Source organism: Anopheles aquasalis, chromosome 3, assembly GCF_943734665.1.
Source record: "Anopheles aquasalis chromosome 3, idAnoAquaMG_Q_19, whole genome shotgun sequence".
Taxonomy (NCBI): Eukaryota; Metazoa; Arthropoda; class Insecta; order Diptera; family Culicidae; genus Anopheles; species Anopheles aquasalis.
In genome coordinates, this window is record NC_064878.1 from 25529096 (window position 1) to 25551595 (window position 22500).

General features: G+C 49.3%; 3 protein-coding genes across 6 annotated transcripts in view; all 3 read left to right on the forward strand.

Annotated features, from left to right (window-relative positions):
* The first annotated feature begins 1068 nt into the window (after positions 1–1068).
* LOC126574468 (putative fatty acyl-CoA reductase CG5065) lies at positions 1069–2838 on the forward strand. The gene is made up of 5 exons (XM_050234688.1): positions 1069–1302; positions 1388–1528; positions 1615–2321; positions 2395–2511; positions 2574–2838. The coding sequence occupies exons 1-5, from the start codon at positions 1069–1071 to the stop codon at positions 2836–2838; spliced, it is 1464 nt and encodes a 487-aa protein (XP_050090645.1).
* A 2876-nt stretch (positions 2839–5714) lies between these two features.
* LOC126576452 (fatty acyl-CoA reductase wat-like) lies at positions 5715–6859 on the forward strand. Its single transcript, XM_050237724.1, has 2 exons — positions 5715–6541; positions 6616–6859. The coding sequence occupies exons 1-2, from the start codon at positions 5715–5717 to the stop codon at positions 6857–6859; spliced, it is 1071 nt and encodes a 356-aa protein (XP_050093681.1).
* A 10536-nt stretch (positions 6860–17395) lies between these two features.
* LOC126576451 (fatty acyl-CoA reductase wat-like) overlaps positions 17396–22500 on the forward strand; it is an 8945-nt gene continuing 3840 nt past the window's right edge. Inside the window, exons 1-5 of one of the 4 annotated variants that reach the window (XM_050237720.1) lie at positions 17396–17511; positions 19255–19835; positions 20283–20805; positions 21229–21541; positions 21658–21777. In XM_050237720.1, the coding sequence (XP_050093677.1) occupies positions 19635–19835; positions 20283–20805; positions 21229–21541; positions 21658–21777 (1157 nt within the window). In that variant the 5' untranslated portion in view covers positions 17396–17511; positions 19255–19634. The other 3 variants (XM_050237721.1, XM_050237722.1, XM_050237723.1) reach the window with 3 other exon arrangements.

Sequence of the window (22500 nt, forward strand, 5' to 3'; positions counted from 1 at the left end):
TTACGTTTAGGTAGTTCAATTTTTGTTTTTAAATAAAAATTTAAATACCAAAAGTTTTATTAAAGCTAGCAAGATAGCTTTCATGAAATTCACGTATAGCTATTTAATTTTGTATTATTTTATATTACAAAATTGTTTAATTAAAAATTAAACAAATTTTAGTTTTATTTATTTCATTTCATGCATTCGTTGTTAAATTTCGTTCTGACAGCTTTAATTAATAATGAGGTTTTAGATAATAGTTTTTTTTAATAAAATAAAATAAAATAAAATAAATTTGTTTTTAAATTAATTATATACACTGAACTATGCATTCATAACTTTGACTCTACAGGGCACATCCTGACTGGCATTTCGTCAGTATTCCGGTGCCGAACGACCTTGCAACGTTCATGAGATGCTGCTCCATTCATTGACCATTCTTCAGAAACGTGCGGACCAAAGTGGAGTACATAAAAAACAGTGTAACTATTGTAGAAAATAAAACTCATTAATCAAGCACCATCGCATCAGTTACGTTGCTGTTGATAATGACGATGATCGCCATCATGCAGACAATAAGCCAGAGCAGACAGCAAACCGGAAGACTAAGTATAGAGGGACAGGACCCTGGACCGTTGATAAAAAGAAAAAATAGGATACCTTCCCTTTATCATGCGTGCTACGACCTACTGGGCCTGTGCTGGAGACCTACTACCCTTAAGAGCCAGCACGTGTCGGTCGAGTGTATACTGCTTGCTTGTAAACACGTTTCGCTTTTATTTGCTTCTTCCGAATGGCGTTGATTTCACCTGGTTCGCTTGTTGTTCTGAGGGCTGGAAGGGTTTCCGCGGTAGTATAAAGGCGTTGCAACGACCGATGCATCCGATCAGTGCAGTTTAGCATCTTCGGTGAACTTCAAGTGTAACCTCACCGACTGTGTTGCATCTTTCAACTCGTGTACTACAACCGATCAGCCGAGACGATCGTGCGTACGAGACAGTGCTAGAGTAGGGATTTCGTGGAAAGTGTTTGCGTGGGAAAACGACCCACTGTACAGCGCTAGACGCAACTGGGTGTGTAACAACAATGGACTCCACAGATGATACCGGACCAGCAGCAGTGCCGTCCAAAGATCAGCTAAATGTTGTGGACTTTTATCGCAATGCGACCGTGCTCATCACCGGTGGAACGGGTTTCATCGGAAAAGTGTTGGTGGAAAAGCTGCTCCGGTGCTTCGAGGTGAAAAAGATTTTTCTGCTGATCCGTCGCAAAGGCAGTGCCAACCCGGCAGAGCGTCTGCAGCGTATGTTCGAAGGACCGGTCAGTGTTTCGAGTGTCTGCGCTTGATAAGAAAGTGCGCTTGGATGTTAATGGTTGAGTTCGCCTTCTCGTTTCATCGTTCCAGATATTCGACACAATCCGGAGTACAAAATGTGAAGCGTCTGTGCAGGAGCTGTTCGCGAAGGTAGTCCCCGTGGAGGCATCCTTCGAGGAACCGGAAATTGTCGATGAGATCGATCGCATTAAGCTGTGCAATGAGGTGCAGGTATGTAATGTGCATGGTGCCGAAGAGTTCATTCGCCAACAGTTGAAATGCGTGCTGACTAAGCTCTCTACTCTTCTGCCTCTTAGATCGTCTTTCACGTGATGGCCTCGATCCGATTCGACGAAGTGCTGGACGATGCCATCGCTATGAATGTCACGTCCGCTCAGCGGCTCTATGCGCTATCGCGTGCGATGCAGGACCTGCGTGCCATCGTCCACGTGTCCACGTTCTACTCCAACTGTAACCGGGGCCACATTGAGGAGCGCATCTACGATGATGTACCGTTCGGTGGCGCGGACCATATTCGGGACTTTTTCCACGGGCTTGAGGCGAACGAAAAGGCGCGCTTAAGCCGACTGATCATCGGTGACATGCCAAACTCGTACGTGTTCAGCAAAAAGTGTGCGGAGGTGATGGTAGGCCGCGAGTTTAGTGAACTACCGATCGGTATCTTTCGACCACCGATCGTTATCTCCGGTTACCGGGAACCGGTCCCGGGGTGGGTGGATTGTTTTCACGGCGCAACAGGGCTTTGCGTGCCGATGGTGCTGGGTAAAACCTGGTGGTACTATGGTAAGCCGGAGATGAAAACATTCATGTCACCGGTCGATCACACGGTGGGTGGGATGATAGCAGCCGCATGTGATATCTATCGCCGGAAGAGCAACATCCTGGCACCGGCGGAGTCGGTTCCGGTGTACAACTTTACGTTCGAGAAGAATGCTTTCGCGTTTGGCGATTACGTTGAGCTGGTGAGCATCGGGTTGCGGAATCCGCTGGATCGTTGGATCGGGTGCGTATGACCGGTACTTTGGTTGAGGTGCTCGGAAACTAATGGTTTTCTTTTTCCCTTTATTATCTGCTAGCCGGATCAAGAATCGTATCGTTCCGTGGAGGATTTTCTCGAAGCTGCTCGTGTGGCTGATGATGTTGCAGGCGCGCGTGGCCGACGAGATACTGGCGTGGTTTGGCAAACGGAGAAGGTAAGTAACGGTCGTCGGTGGAAGCAATAACGGTGCTACGATTCAGTGGCTCTTCGTTGCAGCAACGTGAGAATCGTTTCCGCCATCTCCAATCTCGCCGATGCGGTCGAGTACTTCCGGTGCCATATGTGGTCCTCCGATAATGGTAATGTGCGGCGTATGCTGTCAATGCTTTCGCCGGACGATATGCGGTTGCTTGATTTCGATGGTGATCGGATTGATTGGCGGGATTATCATAAGCATTTTGCCGATGGTATCACGCAGGAGCTGATGCGGAAGAACGCCAGCAGACGCCAGCAGCGGCAGATGAAGAAAAAGGTGGCTTAGAGTAGAGCGCTAGTCGTTAGTATTGATATATTAAATAGTAATCGCACGAAAAGGGTGATTATGATGTGAAAGTGCAATGTTATGAAATTTATTGAACTGTTTGTTGAGCAAGAAACAATTGAACAAATCATGTTGTAATAGTAATAGTAAATCACAGTGTGACAATTCATATTCTGTTAACAATAAACAGACGACATAGCGAATTTTATTTGTGTGCAATATTATAGCAAAGAATCATAATAGACAAATGAGTACTTCCTTTTTCATAAAAAAAAACACTAGAGTTTCGAAGTTTATACTAATTTGAAATTTAAAAAATGCCAACAAGGTATTCTTTTAAATTGTATCCTTTTTTTCCCTTTTTTCGGTGCCGGCGAAACCATTTTTATGATATTGAAATTATCATTCCATATGATATTAAAAATGAACACGATAAAACACCATAAAGTGCTTTATCCTGAATGATCAAATATGGGAGGAATTCCGAGGAAAATTAAAACATTCAAATCGATTTCAAAAGAGATCTCCGTCTGTGTAAATGGAAATGTATTGGTCACTTCATCATCAGGTGCACTTTTTCCACATTCAAAAAGGCTACATAGTCCATAAATCATTTCTCAGTTGAGATAAGGAATAGTTTTAATTGTTACTTTGCCTCCAAACGGTCATCAGCTAGTCGACACTAGCTTGCTTAGCGCCACCGGTCAGTGACGGTCAACAAGTTCTCCACTCCATAGAAGAACCATCAAGGATACGGATCCGTTGGAAAACCGTTGCAGCTAGTAATGTGTTGCACTTGCCGTAACGATCAGCCAGTGGTGCTTGAGAGCTCAACGATCACAGTTCTACTGTTCTGTCAGTGTGTTCTAGAATTAGAAAAAGATTGTGGTGATTGTTTCGAAGGAATCGGCATACTAGCTATGATGACATCCGTGAACGTGAGCCTTGTGCCGTTTGAACAAAAACCGCGCCCACTGGACGTATCCGAGTTTTATCGGGATGCGGTAGTTTTGGTTACCGGTGGGACCGGCTTTATTGGAAAAGTGTTGGTGGAGAAGCTGTTGAGAAGTTTGAATGTGAAGCGAATCTATCTCCTGATAAGAGAGAAGCGAAACGTGACAACTGCCGATCGTATGAAGGAAATGTTAGAAGATCCAGTAGGTATCAATCGATACGATTGTCATTTAAAACCTTTTCAACACCTGTGACTGATGTCCTCATCGCTTACTTACTCATCATTTATCAACAAGTGTGTCATCAGCATATTTAAAGTGAATTAAGCATACGTTAGCTTCATACTAATGGATTCTTTTACAAACGAACGTAAATGATGTCTTCAATAATGTTGTTTGAAGAAGGAACTGGTTTTTGTATCCTATGAGTGTCTAGCGAAACAGAGGTCTTTACACGACCTGAACATTATCTCGGTTTAACTAACAGGTGTACTCGGGAGACGCTAACCAGTTCCGCTGCTCGGCAGAATAAACGACATGGTCAGGTGTAACTAGTCAGATGTAATTGGAAGTAATTAATTCGTTTGCCTGCTCAGGAAGTGTATGCAAGGTGCACCAAGCACGAAGGCTTACGATTATGAATGGGTTGAGAGTGTTTTGTGACTTTAATGTGCCTGAGTTAATACTTTAGGAAGCTGCTTAGAACATATTTAAGAGTAATTGGGACGTTTTCTAATTTCTGTTTTAGGGTTTTAGTTATTTAATTCATTTCAAGCCAAAGTCATCATCATCAAAAGCAAGTGTAGATGGCTGCTTTAAAATTATTTGTGGTCTATTTTACTACGCAAGCAGCGATCACGTTTTTATTGATTTTGTCAAACAATTTCGTATGCATTGCTATCGGGGGAATCTCTTTCACTGTGCCATTTATTCAATGGTGTTGCCTGGGATTTGGTATTTGTCGAGCTCTGTTTTTACACGACATCTTCCAAAATCTTGAACATACGATCTGTAACGATATTAAGGGCATACGAGCAGCTGTTGTGTCCGTTGGTGCTCGTACACCTTGGTACGATCGCAGTTGTGTTCACCTCATTATTTACTTTTTACAAACGCGTGCAGGTACAGAACGAAAACAAAACCAACTGGGTTAAACATTTGACGAGAACAGCGTCCCTCGCGATGCTAAAATGTATTTTAAAAATATAAAACATTGTGTAGTTGCTTTGAAGGAATCGACCTACTAGCTCAGATGGCAAACGTGAGCATCGAACCATTTATACAGAAACACCACTTTCTGGACGTATCGGAGTTTTATCGGGATGCCGTGATTTTGGTTACCGGTGGAACCGGGTTTATCGGAAAAGTGTTGGTGGAGAAGCTGTTGAGAAGTTTGAATGTGAAACGAATCTATCTTCTGATAAGAGAGAAGCGAAACGTGCAAACGGTCTATCGGATGAAGAAAATGTTAAAAGATCCAGTAGGTATCAATCGATATTGTTTGCTCTTCAATACCTTGCCAATGAAGCACTTATAATTTTTTTGCACGGTGTCTGCATCTTCTTGCAAAACATCCATCATGCAAAACAGTTCCGCTGCGTGAAACATTAAAGTTAACCACAGGGCAAATGAAACTACATTGTAAGCGTGTTCAGAACGCTTATCAAGGGCTTACGGTTTGCTTTACCCCTTTTGCAGATCTTTGACACCATTCGTGGTACGGTTGTCAACCCTACGGTGCTGCTAAACAAACTCGTGGCCATTGAAGTCGACTTTACCAGTGAGGAGTTTGTGAAGGAACCATTCAAGACGGATCTACTCAATGAAACTCAGGTGAGACGTGCGTCGCAACGCACCGGAACTGTACATTAAACTTTATGTTACGTAAAAATGTTCCATTCTTCGTAGATCGTTTTCCATTTGATGGCCAACGTTCGGTTTGATCTGGGGCTGCAAAATGTACTCGAGACAAACGTAAACAGCACAGAGCGCTTGTACAGCTTCATTCGGAATGCATCGCGCCTGAAATCGATCGTGCACGTGTCATCGTTCTACTCAAACTGCGATCGTTCCCATGTTGACGAGTACATCTACGACGACATTCCATTCGGTGGCTTGGATAATATGAAGTCCATCTTGAGCCACTTGTCCGACGGGGAACGAGAAGCCCTAACACCGACAATCATTGGCCAGATGCCGAACAGTTACGTCTTCAGCAAGAAGTGTGCCGAGGTGATGATCATGCAACGGTTCTCCGACCTCCCGATCAGCATCTTCCGTCCACCGGTTGTGACACCAAGTTACCAGGAGCCCGAACCAGGTTGGGTTGACGGGTTGCAAGGAGTAACGGGATTAAGCGTTCCTTTATTGAAACGTACACTGCTCTGGTACTATGGCAATCCGGATGCCTACTCACCGTGGGTTCCGGTTGATTACTGTGCCTCGGGAATCATTGTGGCCGCCTGTGACACCTATGAGCGGCATCAGCAGGGCAAGGTCATGGCATCGTTTGATCGAATGCCTCCGCCACCACCAGTGTACAATTACTGTTTCGATCAGCAGCTTCAAACGTGGCAACAGTTTACGCGTTCTATCTGCGCAGAGCTTCCATCGTTCATTGGACGGAAGCTCAGTGTGCTCAGGAATCACATAACACGATGGCGCATCATTTCCCGGATCACGTTCGTTGTCCTCTATCTCCAGGCATACCTCGGTGATGCAGTGCTGAAAGTTCTTCGAAAGCCACAGCGGTAATGTGAAACTAGGTGCCGGACTGGGAATCGATAGTAGACAAGCTAACGTACGGTATGGTTTTTCGTTGCAGCAATGTGAGAATCGCTAGATTGTTGCACACACTGGCGAATGCGTTGGAATTCTTTCTCTGCTACATCTGGACAATGCGCAACGACAACGTCAAGCGGATGCGCTCGCTACTTAAGGAGTCTGAGGCAAGCTTTCTAGAGTTTGATGTGGATCGTATCGATCATAAGGAGTACTTTCGATCGTACGTCGATGGGTTGGCGAAGGAGCTGAAGCGACGAGAACAGAGAGCAAGGAGCCGAAAGTAGCGTAGAAGCGATCGGACATCTTCGTTCCATTTAGCTGGATCACTCACAATAAAGTCTTCATTGTTGCTTCATCGGAACATCTAAATTAGATTAAGCCTGAGCATTTAACTGATAAACACAGCCGATGACATAATGGTCCGATACCGGTGACAGCATTGAGCCCCCGCGCAGGTGAAAGACCATCACCGAGCGTTCGTAATGAAGCTGATAAGAACACCGGCACTGTCCTATCTTCGGCGGCGGAAGTTACGATACACGCCTTAACTCTATTTCCTAATCGACTGACAAATCCATCAAACATTCTGCCGATTCCGGACAGCGAAACCACGGGGGGATTCGTTGACTAAACAAACGACGATGCTCCGGTGATAAGATATCGCGCTTACATCGCGTTGTTCCGCTGCAGCTTTGATCGGATTTGATAAGAAGCACGCGGTCGTGAGGCGCGAATGGCGAACGAAGAGTAGAATCGCAAAGTAGTGTCAATCGGTTGCTGAAAGATTGGATTTGTTTTAAATATCGTCCCTGGAAACCCTCTGTTAGTAAGTAAGGCCACGTGACGCTGTTAAAAATAACTGCCACCAAGCAATGCTTTGAGCGATTGTCTCTAGAGCGCGCTGCAGTGAAACGTAACGGTTTTTTGAAATTAAAAAAAAACCATGTGACGCAGAGGGAGGCATGAAAAATGTGCTCCAACAAATGTGAGAGTAAAAAGCAGCACTACAACTGCTTTGTTTAGCTTGAAAACTCAGCTATAGAAAATAAGCCCCCAACATGAGGAGTTTTGACAAGGAGATAAATTTTTTGGGGGTTTATCAAAACCAAACCGGTTTTAATCTCTGGCCTTCAGCTTTTAAAACAGAACAGCCTATTGCTGCTGATCATAGGTTCAACGAACGGGCCAGATGCAAAAGTATTTTCGGAGTTAAAAGTCAACAACCGCTTATTACCACCTCCAGCCAACGATCATGCACATCTCCAAACACAAACGTCTACTGCTCGTTAATAATTCCATGTGGGAAACGCTATCCAAAGAGTGCCTCCAGAAAACGCCACCGCCACTATTGGCACACTTTATTGAACCCTACCGACCCAGTAACTGCTCGCGATTCCGTCGGTTCTAGGCACCGCAATTTCCGAACTCCGCACTATTGTGCAACCGCCGGTTCCCAGGACGTGCCCTTTTCGTCTACCAGCGTAACATGGGCACCGCGGTATGTATGGGCCTGGCGAGTATCGACAGCAGCATGGGTCATACGCAACGCGCCCACCCCAAAAACTACCAAATAAATATGGCGCTAAAAAAGCGAAAGACCCGCCAAAAAACTGTGCACCACCGTGAGAGAGAAGAGGGGAGGAGGCAGGGAGTCTTGAAACAAAAATCGCAACATTCGCCCCCCCACCCCCCCTCTTGGTTGCCTACCTGGCGGGGTGCTGTTGCATAATTTCTCCAAACGGAGAGTGCGGAATGCCACCGCGGCCTGAGCGGAGCGGTGTGCTGGAGAAGAAGTTTAAACAAAATATTGGCATCATCGCGTTTACGCGATCACGGCCCCACGAACAGCTTCACTGATCGGTGGTGTATCGGTGGCGGTCCGATTGTGCGAAACACCACAAACACATCGGTGATCGCGAGTGGATCTGTTATGAGGCCGGCCCGGACGGCCGCGGAATCACGGAATCAGTGTCAACGAATCGTGAACGCAAATCATCGCGCAGCGTTTAGTGGGCCACGGACAGGGATCGCCTTTCGGTCTCGGGAATTTGGTAGGTTCGGGTTTTACGGAATCCTGGAATGGCGCCGGAATGATGATCTCCGGTCGTCGGCGACGAAGACGGAGTGTAAACAATGGCGACGTAACATTTAACGACGACCCCGGGGGATCACGCCAGCCGTTGGGGCGTTTTTGTGTGTCAACCCGTCGTGGCGGTCACTGAAAGGGAAAATTAATTCCTCCCCTCCTCCGCCGCTGCAACACCCGGAGATGTTGGAGAATTTGGGTTTATCTGGTGTCTGCACCACACCATCGTACCCGCGGAATGCCACGGATTGCGATTCCGCGGGAGGTGTCTCATTCCTTTCGTTGTTTCGTTGTTGCGAATTGTGTAATTTTTTGTATATTATTTATCCATTTTTGTGGGCCATCCGGAATGGTCGGCCGGTGGTCTTCCCCGTGTGTGTCTGATGATCATGATGCTTTTGGCTTTTGCTGAACCTCCGCTGAGTGATGATGATGATGATGAGGAGCACAAGCGACAACGCACGGTTGATAACATATTGGATGAATAAAACAGCAACAGCAGCATCGCGCAAAGGAATATGCTTTCGATTGTGGTTGCTGCTGTTGCTGTGGATCGTTATTTAATGGTTTTTTTTTGCCAATCGCACTTTTCGACTAACTTTTCTTTTTCCAAAAGTCTGGCTGGGTACCAAGGATAGCTTTCTTCGTTTTGGAGAACAGATTGGAGCACGATTTGAGTGACAAACGGGGTCAAACTAAACCTAGCTAAGGGCTGCTGACGTCACGACATTTACCGCGTGGTTCTGCGAGGTCGTTGGTTCGCGGCTTCCCGGTCATCACACCAAGTGATGCGAACGTATCGAAGCAAAACCCCTGGCCTGTCCACGGTCTGTCTTCGTCATCGTCTTAGGTAATCCGAGTATGAAGTGGACTGCTTAAAATATCAATATTCGCCCGGTGCCTTGTTGACAAGCGTGTTCTATTTATACTCACTATACCGACACGCACTTCTAGCCTAGAGTGTACGGTTGTTGTTTCTACGATGCCTTAGTTCAGTACTGGCGATCCAATCTGATTCGAGTGGCTCGGATTTGGTTTCACTCAAGCGACAAGAACGTTTCATCAAAAACACTACATGTGGAGCACACAGCGCACCGGAATCTTTTCGGTTCACCACCGTTAGCATGTCCTGGTTGTCAAGCTTGCCAATTTCGGTCAAGGCAGCAGGGCATTCTGGTGAAGTTCTTCCAGGAAGAACAGTAACCCATGGGTAATGCTCCCCAAGGAAATCGAGTGTCGATCTAGAGCACGGAATATCAAATTCAGAAGCACAAAAATCGAAAGTCACAGCTCCGGCGCAAGGACGCCAGGATGCAAACATGCGATCGAAACAGGAATCGTGCTGGTTCGTTGAGATAATTGTAACTTGAAACTACCGCCACCGAATGCAAGACCTTGCAGCACTGGATTGGAGGATAGTTCTTCAGTCTGAGCCTCTACTTCCTTATTTTACTGGTAGCAATCTTGCGCAAGGAACTTTGTTCAAAGGAAGGTTACACTTGAGCATCGGAAATGAGGGGAATGTTTGGGAAATCCAGCAGTGAATGTCGAGTTTACTGTCGAGCAACAGGGTCTGCGGGATTTTCCCCTCAATTACAGGAGAACAGTAAACAGTATGCGATATATTTTAATGGACGTCTTAATGGGATTCATTCAATGGGACGTTCCAGTGTATCGCCCAATAATGAACCATATAAGTAGATATCCAATGTCGATCGATCGATGATACCACGACCACGTGATTGCTGTGGATCAACGCGAATGTTACTTTATCAACGTCACGCAGCCGTTAGCCGCGACCTTCACACCTCACCACACTGTTCCCACTTGGTGTGACGCTTCAAACACTACTCATTTCCTTCTTCGTCATCGTCATCTCTCGTCATTCTCTCGTGCACGATTCTGTTTCAACCGGCACAATCCAACCTCCGGTCCGGCACACCCCAGCCACCACGACGACATCAATTGGCAACCGTGTGTTACATTTCCGGGAGAATGCCTTCGCCGAAGGCAAGCCAGGTACTCGGTCCTGATGTCCTGCAGTGGAACTCTTCTCGCTGAGATGTGGATACGGTCAAGCAGTCGCTCGTTGCCGTTACGTCACCGCATGAACCGAGTCCATCCGAGCCGAAATGAAAGGAATTCGCCGGCGAAATCAGAAAAAAAACGATGGTTTCCCTTTGTCAACAACAACAACATCGCTCAATACGCGGTGCCCGTGGACGTGCTGTTGGGTTCCCTTTCGCTTTCTTATCGTTCGAGCGGATGATGGACTGGATGCGTGGCACCGATCGGTGTCACCAGTAGGAAGGAGGATCGTACGATATGGTTTGGCCGCTTGTGTAAGCGGAAGACCCAAAACCATAATGTGGGCCACCAGTGACATATGCTCTCTGTGTGCGTCTGCGGAGGTGTTCCTTCCATCCTGTCCTCCCCAAAAAACATGGCCAACATCGGGAGTGATTGGCATCGAGCGGATCGAAACATCGGCCCACCACCCTGGTGCTGCTGGATTAGAAGGTTACGTAAATTCTAGTGCCTCCCGCGCGCGCCTTCGCATTTGTGGCACACACCACTGGAGGGGGGGGGAGGATTGTGAGGGTGGCGGCGACTTGACGCGTTGCGGTTCAGCAGAGTCCGAAACTGGTGTGCGGTAACCGCCACCACCACACAACGGCTGTGACCCGAATCTTCCTGCTCCTCCTCATCGCATGGCATCTCTGCAGCCGAAAGCTGCCTTGCTTTTTGGCGGTTACTTCATTCATGCCGCGGCTGTCGAAGACTAGACCAAGACGAGGTGGCCGAGAAAGTAAAGAAGTAGCCGAACGGAGAGCATCTGCGGCTGCCCAGATAGTGCGCAGTACTGGCGTGATCATTTGCGAGTTAATCCTCGCTACACGCTGTTTTGTTGATCTAGTTTATCGAGCATGCGTTACTGTTTGCACTTCTGGACCTGAATTCTTGACTCAAGCCAGGACTCATCAGGACATTTAACGTATGCATTAAAAAAAAGAGACAAAATTTGAATGGCGATAAAAAATACAGTATGACAGATAATTGAGTTCTGTAAATTACATGTGAAAAGGGAGTTTATCAGTTTATCAGCAAAAAAATTCTACGCCATTCCGAGTAGGATTCTGGAAGTTAGACGGTAATTTCGACATGGTAGTCAAAAACATATTTGTGCACATGTTTTTCAACTATTTCTGTGTCTTTTCATTTAATTTCTCCTCCGTTTTTCCAATAAAATTGTTAAAATAGATCCTACGTTTAAAGTTAGCCCAGAAATTTTCGATGGGCAGCAGCTGGGGGACGTTGAGGGGGTTCGCAAGCTTTGGTATCACATTGGTACTCAGCCGCTTCATTTCGTTTAACGATCACTTCGCGTAGCGTTTCTGGTCATACTCCCCGATCTTTGTACTATTAGTGTTCCTTGATGATTGACGCAACTTTCTACAGTCACTTTGCATAATAAATTTTCCCGATCACGACAAGTTCGGAGTTAAAGAAGGGCAGCTGATTGTTAGCCAATGGAGGGCCTTTTTGAGGAACTTGGTGTGTGAGTGAATTTCATTTTAGAGCTCACTTTCTTCGTGCGGAATAAAATATGAAGTGCCTTTTAATAATTTTTCATCTAGACTGAGATAGGTATCGCGTGCATTCACCACCGCCACACCGCGATGCGCCAAAAAAAATTAACTTGACGATCGTGGTCAACCGCTGTCGCTGTGACATTAATTGCTGCTCTGAGAATAGTGGCCGGGATATTCGCTTTCTGACATGTATGGCTATGTACTCCAAATACTTCTTAATTATTTGGGCCGTTGCACCGATCTCACGGCCAATCGCACGCAGCGATGTAACCACTTTTTCCTCGGTATCGGTCATCAGCATCCTTTGGAGGTTTTGGTCGGTCAGAGTCGTCGGCCGTGCCGAACTATGCCTTCTTGTGATGCTATTATTGTTGGGCAATAGTGCCAAGATCTTGTAGATACTGAAACGGCCATATCCGACACTCACAAAGTGTCACACGATAATCTTTTTGGTCGCGTCAGGATACCGTTTTTGAAATGCGCAAACCTCGGAACGAAGTTGCTTCGCTTTTTTCGTCATCACGATTAGAGTTGGACTGATAAAGCTTTCAAATTTTGTCTGATGACTCATAGATAACTATTATTGATGCTGCATTTTTAGTTTCTGCAATGCGATTGACGGTTTGCCCAGGAAAAATCGGCAAATTTTGTCTCTTTTTTTTAATGCATACGTTAAATGAAAGGTCCATGGCTGTCCTCTCAAGCTGGATTGTTTGAAACTTTAGACTACTTTGATTTACTTCGCGTATTCGGATTCTGCAATATTTTTTCCGTTTCCTGAAAATACTTCAAACAAAGCAACCAAGAATATTGACCAATAACATTGACGCGTCTGTGCACCCATTAACCATGCGGTTGGCGGACGATGACCCAGTCCTTAAAGCTGTTTTGTTGTTTTTTACAAACGCTCTAGATAGACAGAGAGACAGACAGTGCGAGAGAGAGAGAGAGAGAGGAAGGTCTGCTCGATATCGTTCGAACATCTCACCGGTGTCCCCCTCCAAACCGGGCTGCATGCAGGTGGAAGATGGTTCGAGAGCGTTATGTCAGGGCCGTACAGGCTGCCAGTCCAGCCTACGCTTTACTGCCATTTATGGGGTGTACACGAGACAGAGAGAGAGAGAGAGAGAGAGAGAGAGAAAGAGAGCGAGCACACGCCAGGGGAGCTTTGGGGTCCTTTGGTGTCGCGTGATTTTTCGGGGGTCTGCACCACCATCTTCCGCCCAACCCGTCCTGGGAGCGGTCTCTGCGGTGCTACAGATTACATAATACAGACGCACCGCCAGAGACTCTCTCTCTCTCTCGTGCGCTCATGACCGCCTGAGTTCGGATGGCCTGAGCGGTGGCCACGACCACGACCACGGTGACGATGATGATGATGATGCAAAAAGAGCCCCCCAAAAATCGTACAAGAGCGAGGGCGCATCTCTGGGAAAATCTTTTTCTCTGGCCTCCTGTGAGATGGGCCCCCGTGGGGTCGCACTTCACGTGCGCTTCCTGGCAAGTGCGTCCATGGCATGCGCCACTGTTGTTGTTATTGTGTCTTGTGTTGTTTGCTTCGCTCCCTTATTTTCCGACCAAAACTGTTCCGACTCCTCTCCAACTGGTCGCAAACATTAAGCGCCCTCCCCAAAACACCGTGGCCGCGTGTTTTGTTGTGGACTTTGTACACCTTCTCTTGACCCTTTACTTTCTCATTCTCTCCTTCATCCTCTTTCTCTCTTTCTTTCTGTCCGTCTCGCACGTACGCACGAGGTTCAGATTTCATAATATTCGTTTGTCGTGGCCCCAAAAACTTTTCTTCGTTCATCCTCGGCATCGAAGTCGAGCATAGCCGGCAGCTCCCGGTTCACAGTTCGCTGGCTCGCAGATACTTTCTCCTCAAACCGGACCTGGCCTGGGTCTCATTCTCCTGACCTGGTCCCGTGATCGGGAGTGAGTGAGGGAGGGAGGGAGGGAGGGGACCACACCATGCCATTCCCTTTCGTTCCCGTTTCGTTCGGTCCATTCACTTTCTCTCGTACGCACTCGCCGTTCTGTTCCATATCGGTCGCCGGCCGCGATTGATTCGTCAGTTCTCTCTCGTTCTCTCTCTCTCCTTCTCTCACGAAGCGTCCATAATTGACATTCCACGCATAGCGCGTGTGTTTAGGGCTAACGGATCCACGTGGTGTCTACCAGATTATCTCAACCCAACAAAAACTCCAGGCGCTCGTTCTCAGCTCACCGGTAAGTCCTTTGGCTAAGGACTGCACCGCTAATAGCACAGCATCATCATCATCATCATCATCATCCTCATTGATGTCCTGGTTTCTGCAGTACGCCTCTCAATGCAATGCAGTAGCACCGTTATCTCCTCGTTTGTTTTCGTTTTTGGACCACCGCAGGAACCATCACTTCCGTCAATAGATATCTCTTGTACGGACACATAACCTCCAATTGTTCCTAACCTGCATTTAGCAATCATGGCTGACTGTGTTATTGACAGCCAAGATGGTGCCTATATTCCTGATTGCAGTGATGGCCGCTAGTTGAGGTTATGTGTGCTACAGGAGGGACCAATGCGTAGAACGCTTGTCGCATGATGGTGGCCCGGCATGGTTCTCGAAAAGGGCCACTGCTATACTGCTACTGATTGATGCTGACCGATTTTCTTATTAACCAGATTAACCGTAAACCTCAGTAGGGCCACCCCACAAGGCCATCCTCTCCACCCACCCCGCTCCAAAATGTAAGGGATGTCAAGCGTGTGTCCCTTTCAATTCCGTCATGGCCCCCGAAGGTCCGCACCCCGGTCCGGCCCATAATTCAGCGCATTATGCATAATCGGTGCGTCACAGGCCGGCAGGTTCAACGTCCCTGTCCCTGTCGTCGGTTAGGGCTTACGCGCGGCCCCTTTAGCGTCCATGCTGGGCTTTGGGGGGACAGCATTTAAGCTGCTGTTTATCGGTAGTGGGAGCCGGGACCGAGGTGCAAGGAGGAGAACTCCAGGAAACAGGAAAACACGAATAGACAGATAAGTGCATTAGCCGACGACGACGACGATGGCGACCTCGCTCTCACAAACCCACACTAGTGGTCCGGTTGCCCTCGTTTGCATGGTGCTGCTTATCCAGCGGGTCCAATTATGCTACGCTCGGAATCGTAGTGTGCGTAGTGGCCCACCCGGGCCACCTCCTTTTACGCCATTCGGCGGCGGTGCAACCGGCATCAAGCGTGTCATTCGCAGTCAACTTTCTCCCGTCCTCTCTCTTTCTCTCTTCCGAGAGCGTGCGCTCTTTCTCACTTTCCCATTGTGCTGCGAGTATCCTGCGGGAGATGCAGGAAAAGTTTAAAAGCCCGCCGAGAAGCCGCGAGAGTCACCCACGAGTCATGATCGAGCCAGAAAGGGGAATTGAAGGGGGTTGAAAGTAGGGCGAACAGTCGTGTGCACGATTGCTGCAGCAGCAAGAGATTGAAAGAGAAAGGTCGGCCAGGGTAGATCGGTAGCGGTTCTGCAACGCACGTCACCACAACACCATCTCGCGCCCATCATGCCATATCGCGTCATCGTTCATATGTTCGTCATCTCGCACCCCACCATGATTCCGTAACTCGTGCTCGCGGCCACGGCCGGTGCGGCCACAAATCGGGCCGAGGGCCATAAGCAGAGCATAAGACGGCGACGACAACGAAGCGACGCACCGGCCTCCTTATCCATCGGAGGTGAGTAAATGAAATGTCCTTCTCTCGCGCTCTCTCTCTCTCTCTCTCTCTCTCTCTCTCTCTCTCTCTCTCTCACTCTCAGTCTCTATCTCTCTCTCTTTGGTCTCCTCGTCTCTGCGCGCCTGCTTGTGCGCATCCCTCACTCGTTTCGTCTATTCGGTGTCACCGAGGCCTTCCACACAGATGATTAGCCCGAACGGAGAGCGTACAGTATTGGACATAAAAAGGGTGCTACAAGCACCTACTGTGTCTTCAACGATTGATCTTTTGATGGTTATGATCTGCTATTGCAATATATTTGACTGTTTGACTGTAAAGAAGATCGTATAACTCTTCCCATAAAAGCCCCAAGAGAAATAGATTTGGTGATTTTTTTCTATTACTTGATAGTCAAAGCATGCCTTCCAAGGCAGAACGGACTGCCCATCGCCCGTTCTGCCTTTCAAGGCATTCTTTGACTATCAAGTACTTTCTTGTGCCTTGTACTCATAGCGTTTTGATAGCACTGTGGTATCAAACTGTTCCTAGAAAACAACAAAAAATACTTTAAATTCGACTTAAATACCGTCAGTACATTAACACGTTCATCGCCATATTTTCTTAGAGAATCCTGAGATTCTGCAGGAGCTAATATGCAGTGGCTATTGCTTTGGAGCATAACAATATTTGGAGCATAACACATTTTTGAAGATCTAGAAAATTATCTCGTCGATTTTCGTGCACCTTCCTGATGGCAAGCAAGTCAGAATAGTTCTAAAACAAATCCTCATAAGTTCCATGATGTCTTTAATACAAGCTGTGCAGTTTGAAAACAAATTAAAATAAATATATGAATCAGTTAAGGAGGAATGTTAACCAATAATGGTCTTGATGGATACTGGATAATATTAGCTGGTCCTGACTAAATCTAATGCTGTATTACTTAGTTATACCTTTATTGAATGTAATAATGCAGAGGGATTTGTTTGTTTTTTTTTTTATTAGAAATTGGGCTCGGTGACTTGGTGTATCTTTTTACGCCCGATACTGTACTTACTCTCCGTGGAGATTAGGTCCGCGTGGCGAAAGTGAGCATAAATATCGAGAGCAAGAGGGAGAGAGCGAGAGAGAGAGCGCGAGAGAGAGAGAGAGAGAGAGAGAAGAGAGAGGGAGAGACCAGATTGAAGGTAAAGCGCGAGAAAGGCCCGAACAGGGAGTAGAGAGCGCTAGAGCATGCTGGCCTACCCGGGGCTCCTGTACCACCACCCCCACCACCACCACCACTTCAACCCTTCACCTGCTCTACCCTGGTGCGCGAGCGCGAGGCCACCGTGCGCCCTCCCCGCCTCACCAGGGTGGGCCAGCGGCGACGGCAACGGCGACGTCGGCCAGAGATGATGATGTTTTGGATGTTGCGTGCTGCCGTAGCGCTGCCGCTGTCGTACCGTTCGGTCGGTCCTTTGGTCAGCACTCGAGAGCGCACCGCAGTCAGTATCGGAGCTTCCCACTAGCAACACCTTCATCGCAGCAGCAGCAGCAGCAGCAGTAGCGACCGCGGCACAAGTGCCCCTCAGTGTGAGATCAGATCGCGGTTTAATCGGTGCTCGGGTTCGGTGATAACAGAGATTCGCGTGCGTTAAAACGATACCCCCCCAACGGGAGGAGGAACTCCTAGGACATCCTAGGAAAACCTGGTGTCCTGCTTGCTACCCGTTTGTCTGCTACCTGGAGTGTTACTCGTACGGTTCTTTGGTGGTGCATGGATTCCTGGATTTGGTTGGGAATGGTCGCAGTGGTGGTCGTGCCGTCGCTGCAAAGGATACCCGGTTAAAAGTGACCTGCGACAGCGTGGTCCCATAACCAGAACGGTTCAGCCAGGAGACTCGCTAGAGGTAGCCGAGACAGCGAGCGAGAGAAAGGGCAAGAAAGCGCGTGGCAAGTGGGTAATGGAAGGGATAAATGGTGCTGGTGGTGGTGCTAGTGGCGACGACGGCAATGGTGGCGCCGGCGATGGTGTGGCGGCCAACCTAATGTCAGGCGACACGCAGAACGCATCAACGCGAAAAGTACCGCCACCCCTCCCGCAAACCTCTCGTCCGTTGGTTACCCGTTCTTCCGGACACAACGACGGACGGGACGGTAACGGGGATGACGCAGCGGCGGCGGAGAGGGATCCCAAAGTGTACGCCATAGTCCCGAGTGTGCGCAGAGCAGCAGCGGCGGTGACGGTGGCGGCTGTGTGTGCGAGTTGTGTGTGTCCGAGTTGTGCGATTGGCCCCAACTTCTGGCCGAGGAGCTCGAGCTACCGAGGGTTGGCTGCTATCAGAACACCCCTTTTGGCGGAAGTTTTTGGCACCCCGAAAAAGTGCTGCCTGGTGTATCATCCTTATCATCGCGTGCGTAACCCCCCTCGGTGTGTGCATGAGTGTGTGCGTTCGAGTGTATCGAGAGTTTCCGTCTCCGGTGGCCCGGTTGAGCCCCACGCCGAGTGGTGCTTGGATTGGATCAGCGCCCACTTGGATGGAAGCTCGCGAGCTGTCACTAGCGCGTCAGTTCTGGAATTTAAATAATCCAGCTTTCACGATCTTTCTCTCACTGTCTCTCTCTCTCGCTGTCTCCGTTTATCGTCTCTGTTCCATTCTGGGTGGGTGTGTGCATCAATGTCATCTGGCCGGCGGCGTGCGGCCAAGGGGTTGGTTTCAATTAGGCAAATTCCTGCCTTACGCACACGTGCTCCGGAAGGGTGGAAGAGTCGCAGTGACAGCAGCGCACCGGACACGCTGACGTTTGTGGCGCGCCATTGCGCAGTTCCGCTGGTGGTTGCTGTGGCGGGGAATCACGCTAGAGGCATGCCAGGGAGTGTGGGCCGCCATCATCATCACATCGCACCATGTGCGAAGTTGCTGCCGTCGCCACCGTCACCGCCACCATGCAATATCAGGGCCGGGCCCCACATTATCTCGCGCGACTCTTACGATACCCATTTTTCGCGCGTCCTAGACGGGGTGAACCCCGGAGGGGGGAGGGGGGAGGGAAAGAAGTTTGCGTGAAGGGTTGTGTCGGGCGGACTTTGTTTACACTGCGCTGCTGCGCTACCCCCGCGGACCCCGGTTTTTCAGTCCGCCATCCAAGTTGGTGGACTTGGATGCACTTGAAATGTGTCACTCTCTCACTGTCGCTCTCTCTCTCTCTATCGCCGTTTTTGTCTCTCTCTTTCTCTTGGCCTACTCCTGTTTGTACTGTCGTTACGCGGATACCGAGATCTCTGGAGTCACATAACCTCGGGACTTACCGACTTCCCTTCCCTTTTTTGCAGGAGTCCTTCGTCTTCTTCTTCTTCTTCCATTCGCGAGATTCATATCGAGGCCGGTTGATTCATCCGATCAGTGTCACAGTGACGTGTTTGTGCTTGTGTGCTTGTGTGTGTCCGGTGGTCCGGTGAAAGCGTGGCATCTAGAGCCACCTGCCAGACCAGCTAGTAGTAGTAGTAGTAGTAGTAGTAGTCGATCGGCCTTCCTTCCATTCGTTGTGCAACCGTGCACCGATGATCGTCTGATCGGATCCATTACCTGCTGGTCCTGTCCCCACACACGCCGACGCGCCGCGCGTGTGTCTCGTTGCCCATCAGGTCAACGGCGCCTTCAACCCGCACAACCTAGCACAGTAGAACCACACCGCCAAACACATCCACACATCATGAGTGATGCGTGCGGTTCGAAGGTGCTCGAGTTCTACCAGGACTCGGTCGTCATGATAACGGGTGCGAGTGGATTCCTCGGGAAGGTGCTGCTCGAGAAGCTACTCCGATGTCTGGACGCCCGGAAGGTGTACGTGTTGATCCGCCGGAAGCGGGACTACAACGCGCAGATGCGATTAGAGCAGATACTCAAGTCACTGGTAAGTTTTGTTGGCCACCACCATCATCATCATCATCATCATCACCATCATCATGCAGATGATGCGCCTGCTGTTGCGCGGTCGGAAGTGATTTAATGGGGGCGCTAGCCGGTGGGGAGGGCACGACCAAGGCACACAAGTAGCAGTGATAAAAGAATGGCGGTAGAAGACGGACAACTCTCGCTCTCTCGGGACCGCAGTGGTGGCCATTATGCTTAATTAAGCACGTCTGTTGCTGCCGGTGCCGGTGCCGTGTGTGTTTAGCGGGATGTTACCGTAGTTGAGTGTGGCCGGGATCTCGGGCGTGCGCGCTCGAGCGATCGCGTGTACCCTGTTCTTCTTCTGCGCGATCCGGCCTTTGGTTGGTGTGCGGCCTGTGTGCCGGCTACACTACACTTCACGCTCGGTAATTTCATCGTCTCGCTTACCGTTCCTTCCACCGTACAGTTATTCGACCGCCTTCGCAACGAAACCAAGGCAGCGAAGGGTCTGTTCGAGAAGATCGAAGCCGTCGAGGTAAACTTCGAGCGGGATGACCTCGGGCTGGAACCGGCGATGCGGGATCGGCTGCGGGGCGAGGTCGAGGTCGCGTTCAATCTGCTCGCCTCGGTCAACTTTAACGAGGCGCTCGACCAAGCGCTCGAAACGAACGTCGAGTGTACCCGGCGCGTCCTGAACCTGCTGAGCGGTGCCCGCCGGATTAAGGCGGTCGTCCACGTGTCGACGTTCTACTCGAACTGCAACCGGACGATGATCGAGGAGAAGATCTACGACGATATCGGGTTCGGTGGGTACGACAACATCAAGAGCACGTTCGCGAAGCTGCAGGACGAGAAGCACAAGCAGTTCCTGTCACCGGTCGTGCTCGGCCAGTTCCCGAACTCGTACACGTTCAGCAAAAAGTGTGCGGAGGTCGTGGTACGGGACAAGTTTGGCCACCTGCCGGTCGGGATCTTTCGGCCACCGATTGGTAAGTAAACGCGGGCGGACACACCTGTATCGCGTATAGGAAGCAGTTCTTATCGATCGATCGGTGGACGGTTGGGGAGTAGAAGCAGCAGAGCGTTGTGTTATCGATCGATCGAACAGTGAACTGATTTGAATGAAGCCGAGGACTCGATGATCGCGATCGCGATCAAATAGCCTTTTGTTTGCAAAGTTAATCAGAGACGTGGAGAACAGCTCCAGATATCTAACTTCAGATATCGAACTGAATAGATTTGCATTCAAATTGCAATTTGCGTCAAGGATTCAGAAATTCTCGAGATCACTTGCTGCTACCACGCGATCGATCGCGGTCTGTTGTTCGGTTGTTTAGGATCTTCATCTGAAGCGCACGTACTTATCTCTCGTCTTGTCTTGTCTGTCTTGCCACGCACGCCCGCACGCACAGTGACCTCCAGCTACCGGGAACCCGTACCTGGATGGATCGATAACTTTAACGGACCGAGCGGTATGGTGGTGCCGTTGTCCCAGGGCCTCTACAGTGCCGCCCTGCTCGACTCCAAAAAGAAGCCGTTCATCGTGCCGGTCGACTTCTGCGTCAACGCGCTGCTGGTGTGTGCGTACGATGTGAGCAAATCGAGCGCCACCAAAACCAAAACCATTCCCGTCTACAACTACACCGACGACAGCAACCTGTGGACCTGGGGCCAGGTGATCAACGGATTCTTCAGCGGACTCGGCCCGATCAGGAAGCTAGTGGCGTAAGTATCGACTTCGTTCTACCCTCCGGTATCGCCAGACAGTACTCCCTTGGACTTGGCCACTAACCTCCATTTTCTTCTCATCTCTTGCCTCTCTACTACCTGACTTGACATAGAAAATACTTTACCGGCACCACCACGGACAATCCGCTACGGTATGCAATCTGCAAGCGCATCATGATGTTCCAAGCCTTCTGTCTCGATCTGATCCGCACGTTCACCGGCAAGGAGAAAATGTAAGTAACACACCGTACACAGTGGCGGTTGACCCACTGCCAGCGATTGCCGCCGAACAGGAGAGGGGTTGCATGCTTTCCCCGGTTGCGGTTTTCTTCGCGGATTCGCGAAATGAAAAGGGCTGGCTGGAAAATGCTGGCGCCACTGGGCGGGCGCGCGCGCGAGGGGCTCCATTTCATTCCACTAACGGTGGTTGGATTTCTCTTGCTTTGTGGAACTCCACTCCACTCCATTTGGAACCGGCTGCAAAAGCCTCATCAACAAGAGAGGGAAGGGAGGAAGATGAACCGCTAAAACCCGCTATTGGCACGCGTTGGCCGTGCGAATGTAGGGCGCGTGCGGAACTCGGGCTTCGCGAAATTCCACTCCATCGCCACCGTTTGTTGCTCCGGTTGGGCTTCAAACCCCCCTCCGGTCCGTAATGCCTGCACGTGTTTGTGGCTTCCCCCTCACGGTACCCCGGGGTCCTGGCTGCCTCATGGCCGTTACCGGTGCTGCAGCTGGGTTGGGTCTGTTTAATCAATGGCAAACCCACAACAAAAACTAGGTTATGTGTCACCGGGAAAAGAAAGAGAGAGAGAGAGCGAGAAAGACTCGATCCGGAGCCGATAATGAATTGCATGGACCGTGTCCGATCGGACCACGGATCCGTGGCCGTGCAGGGAACCCGCGAATGCCGCGAATCGTTCGCTCGCCTGCGTGTCTGCGTGTTGGTGATTGCA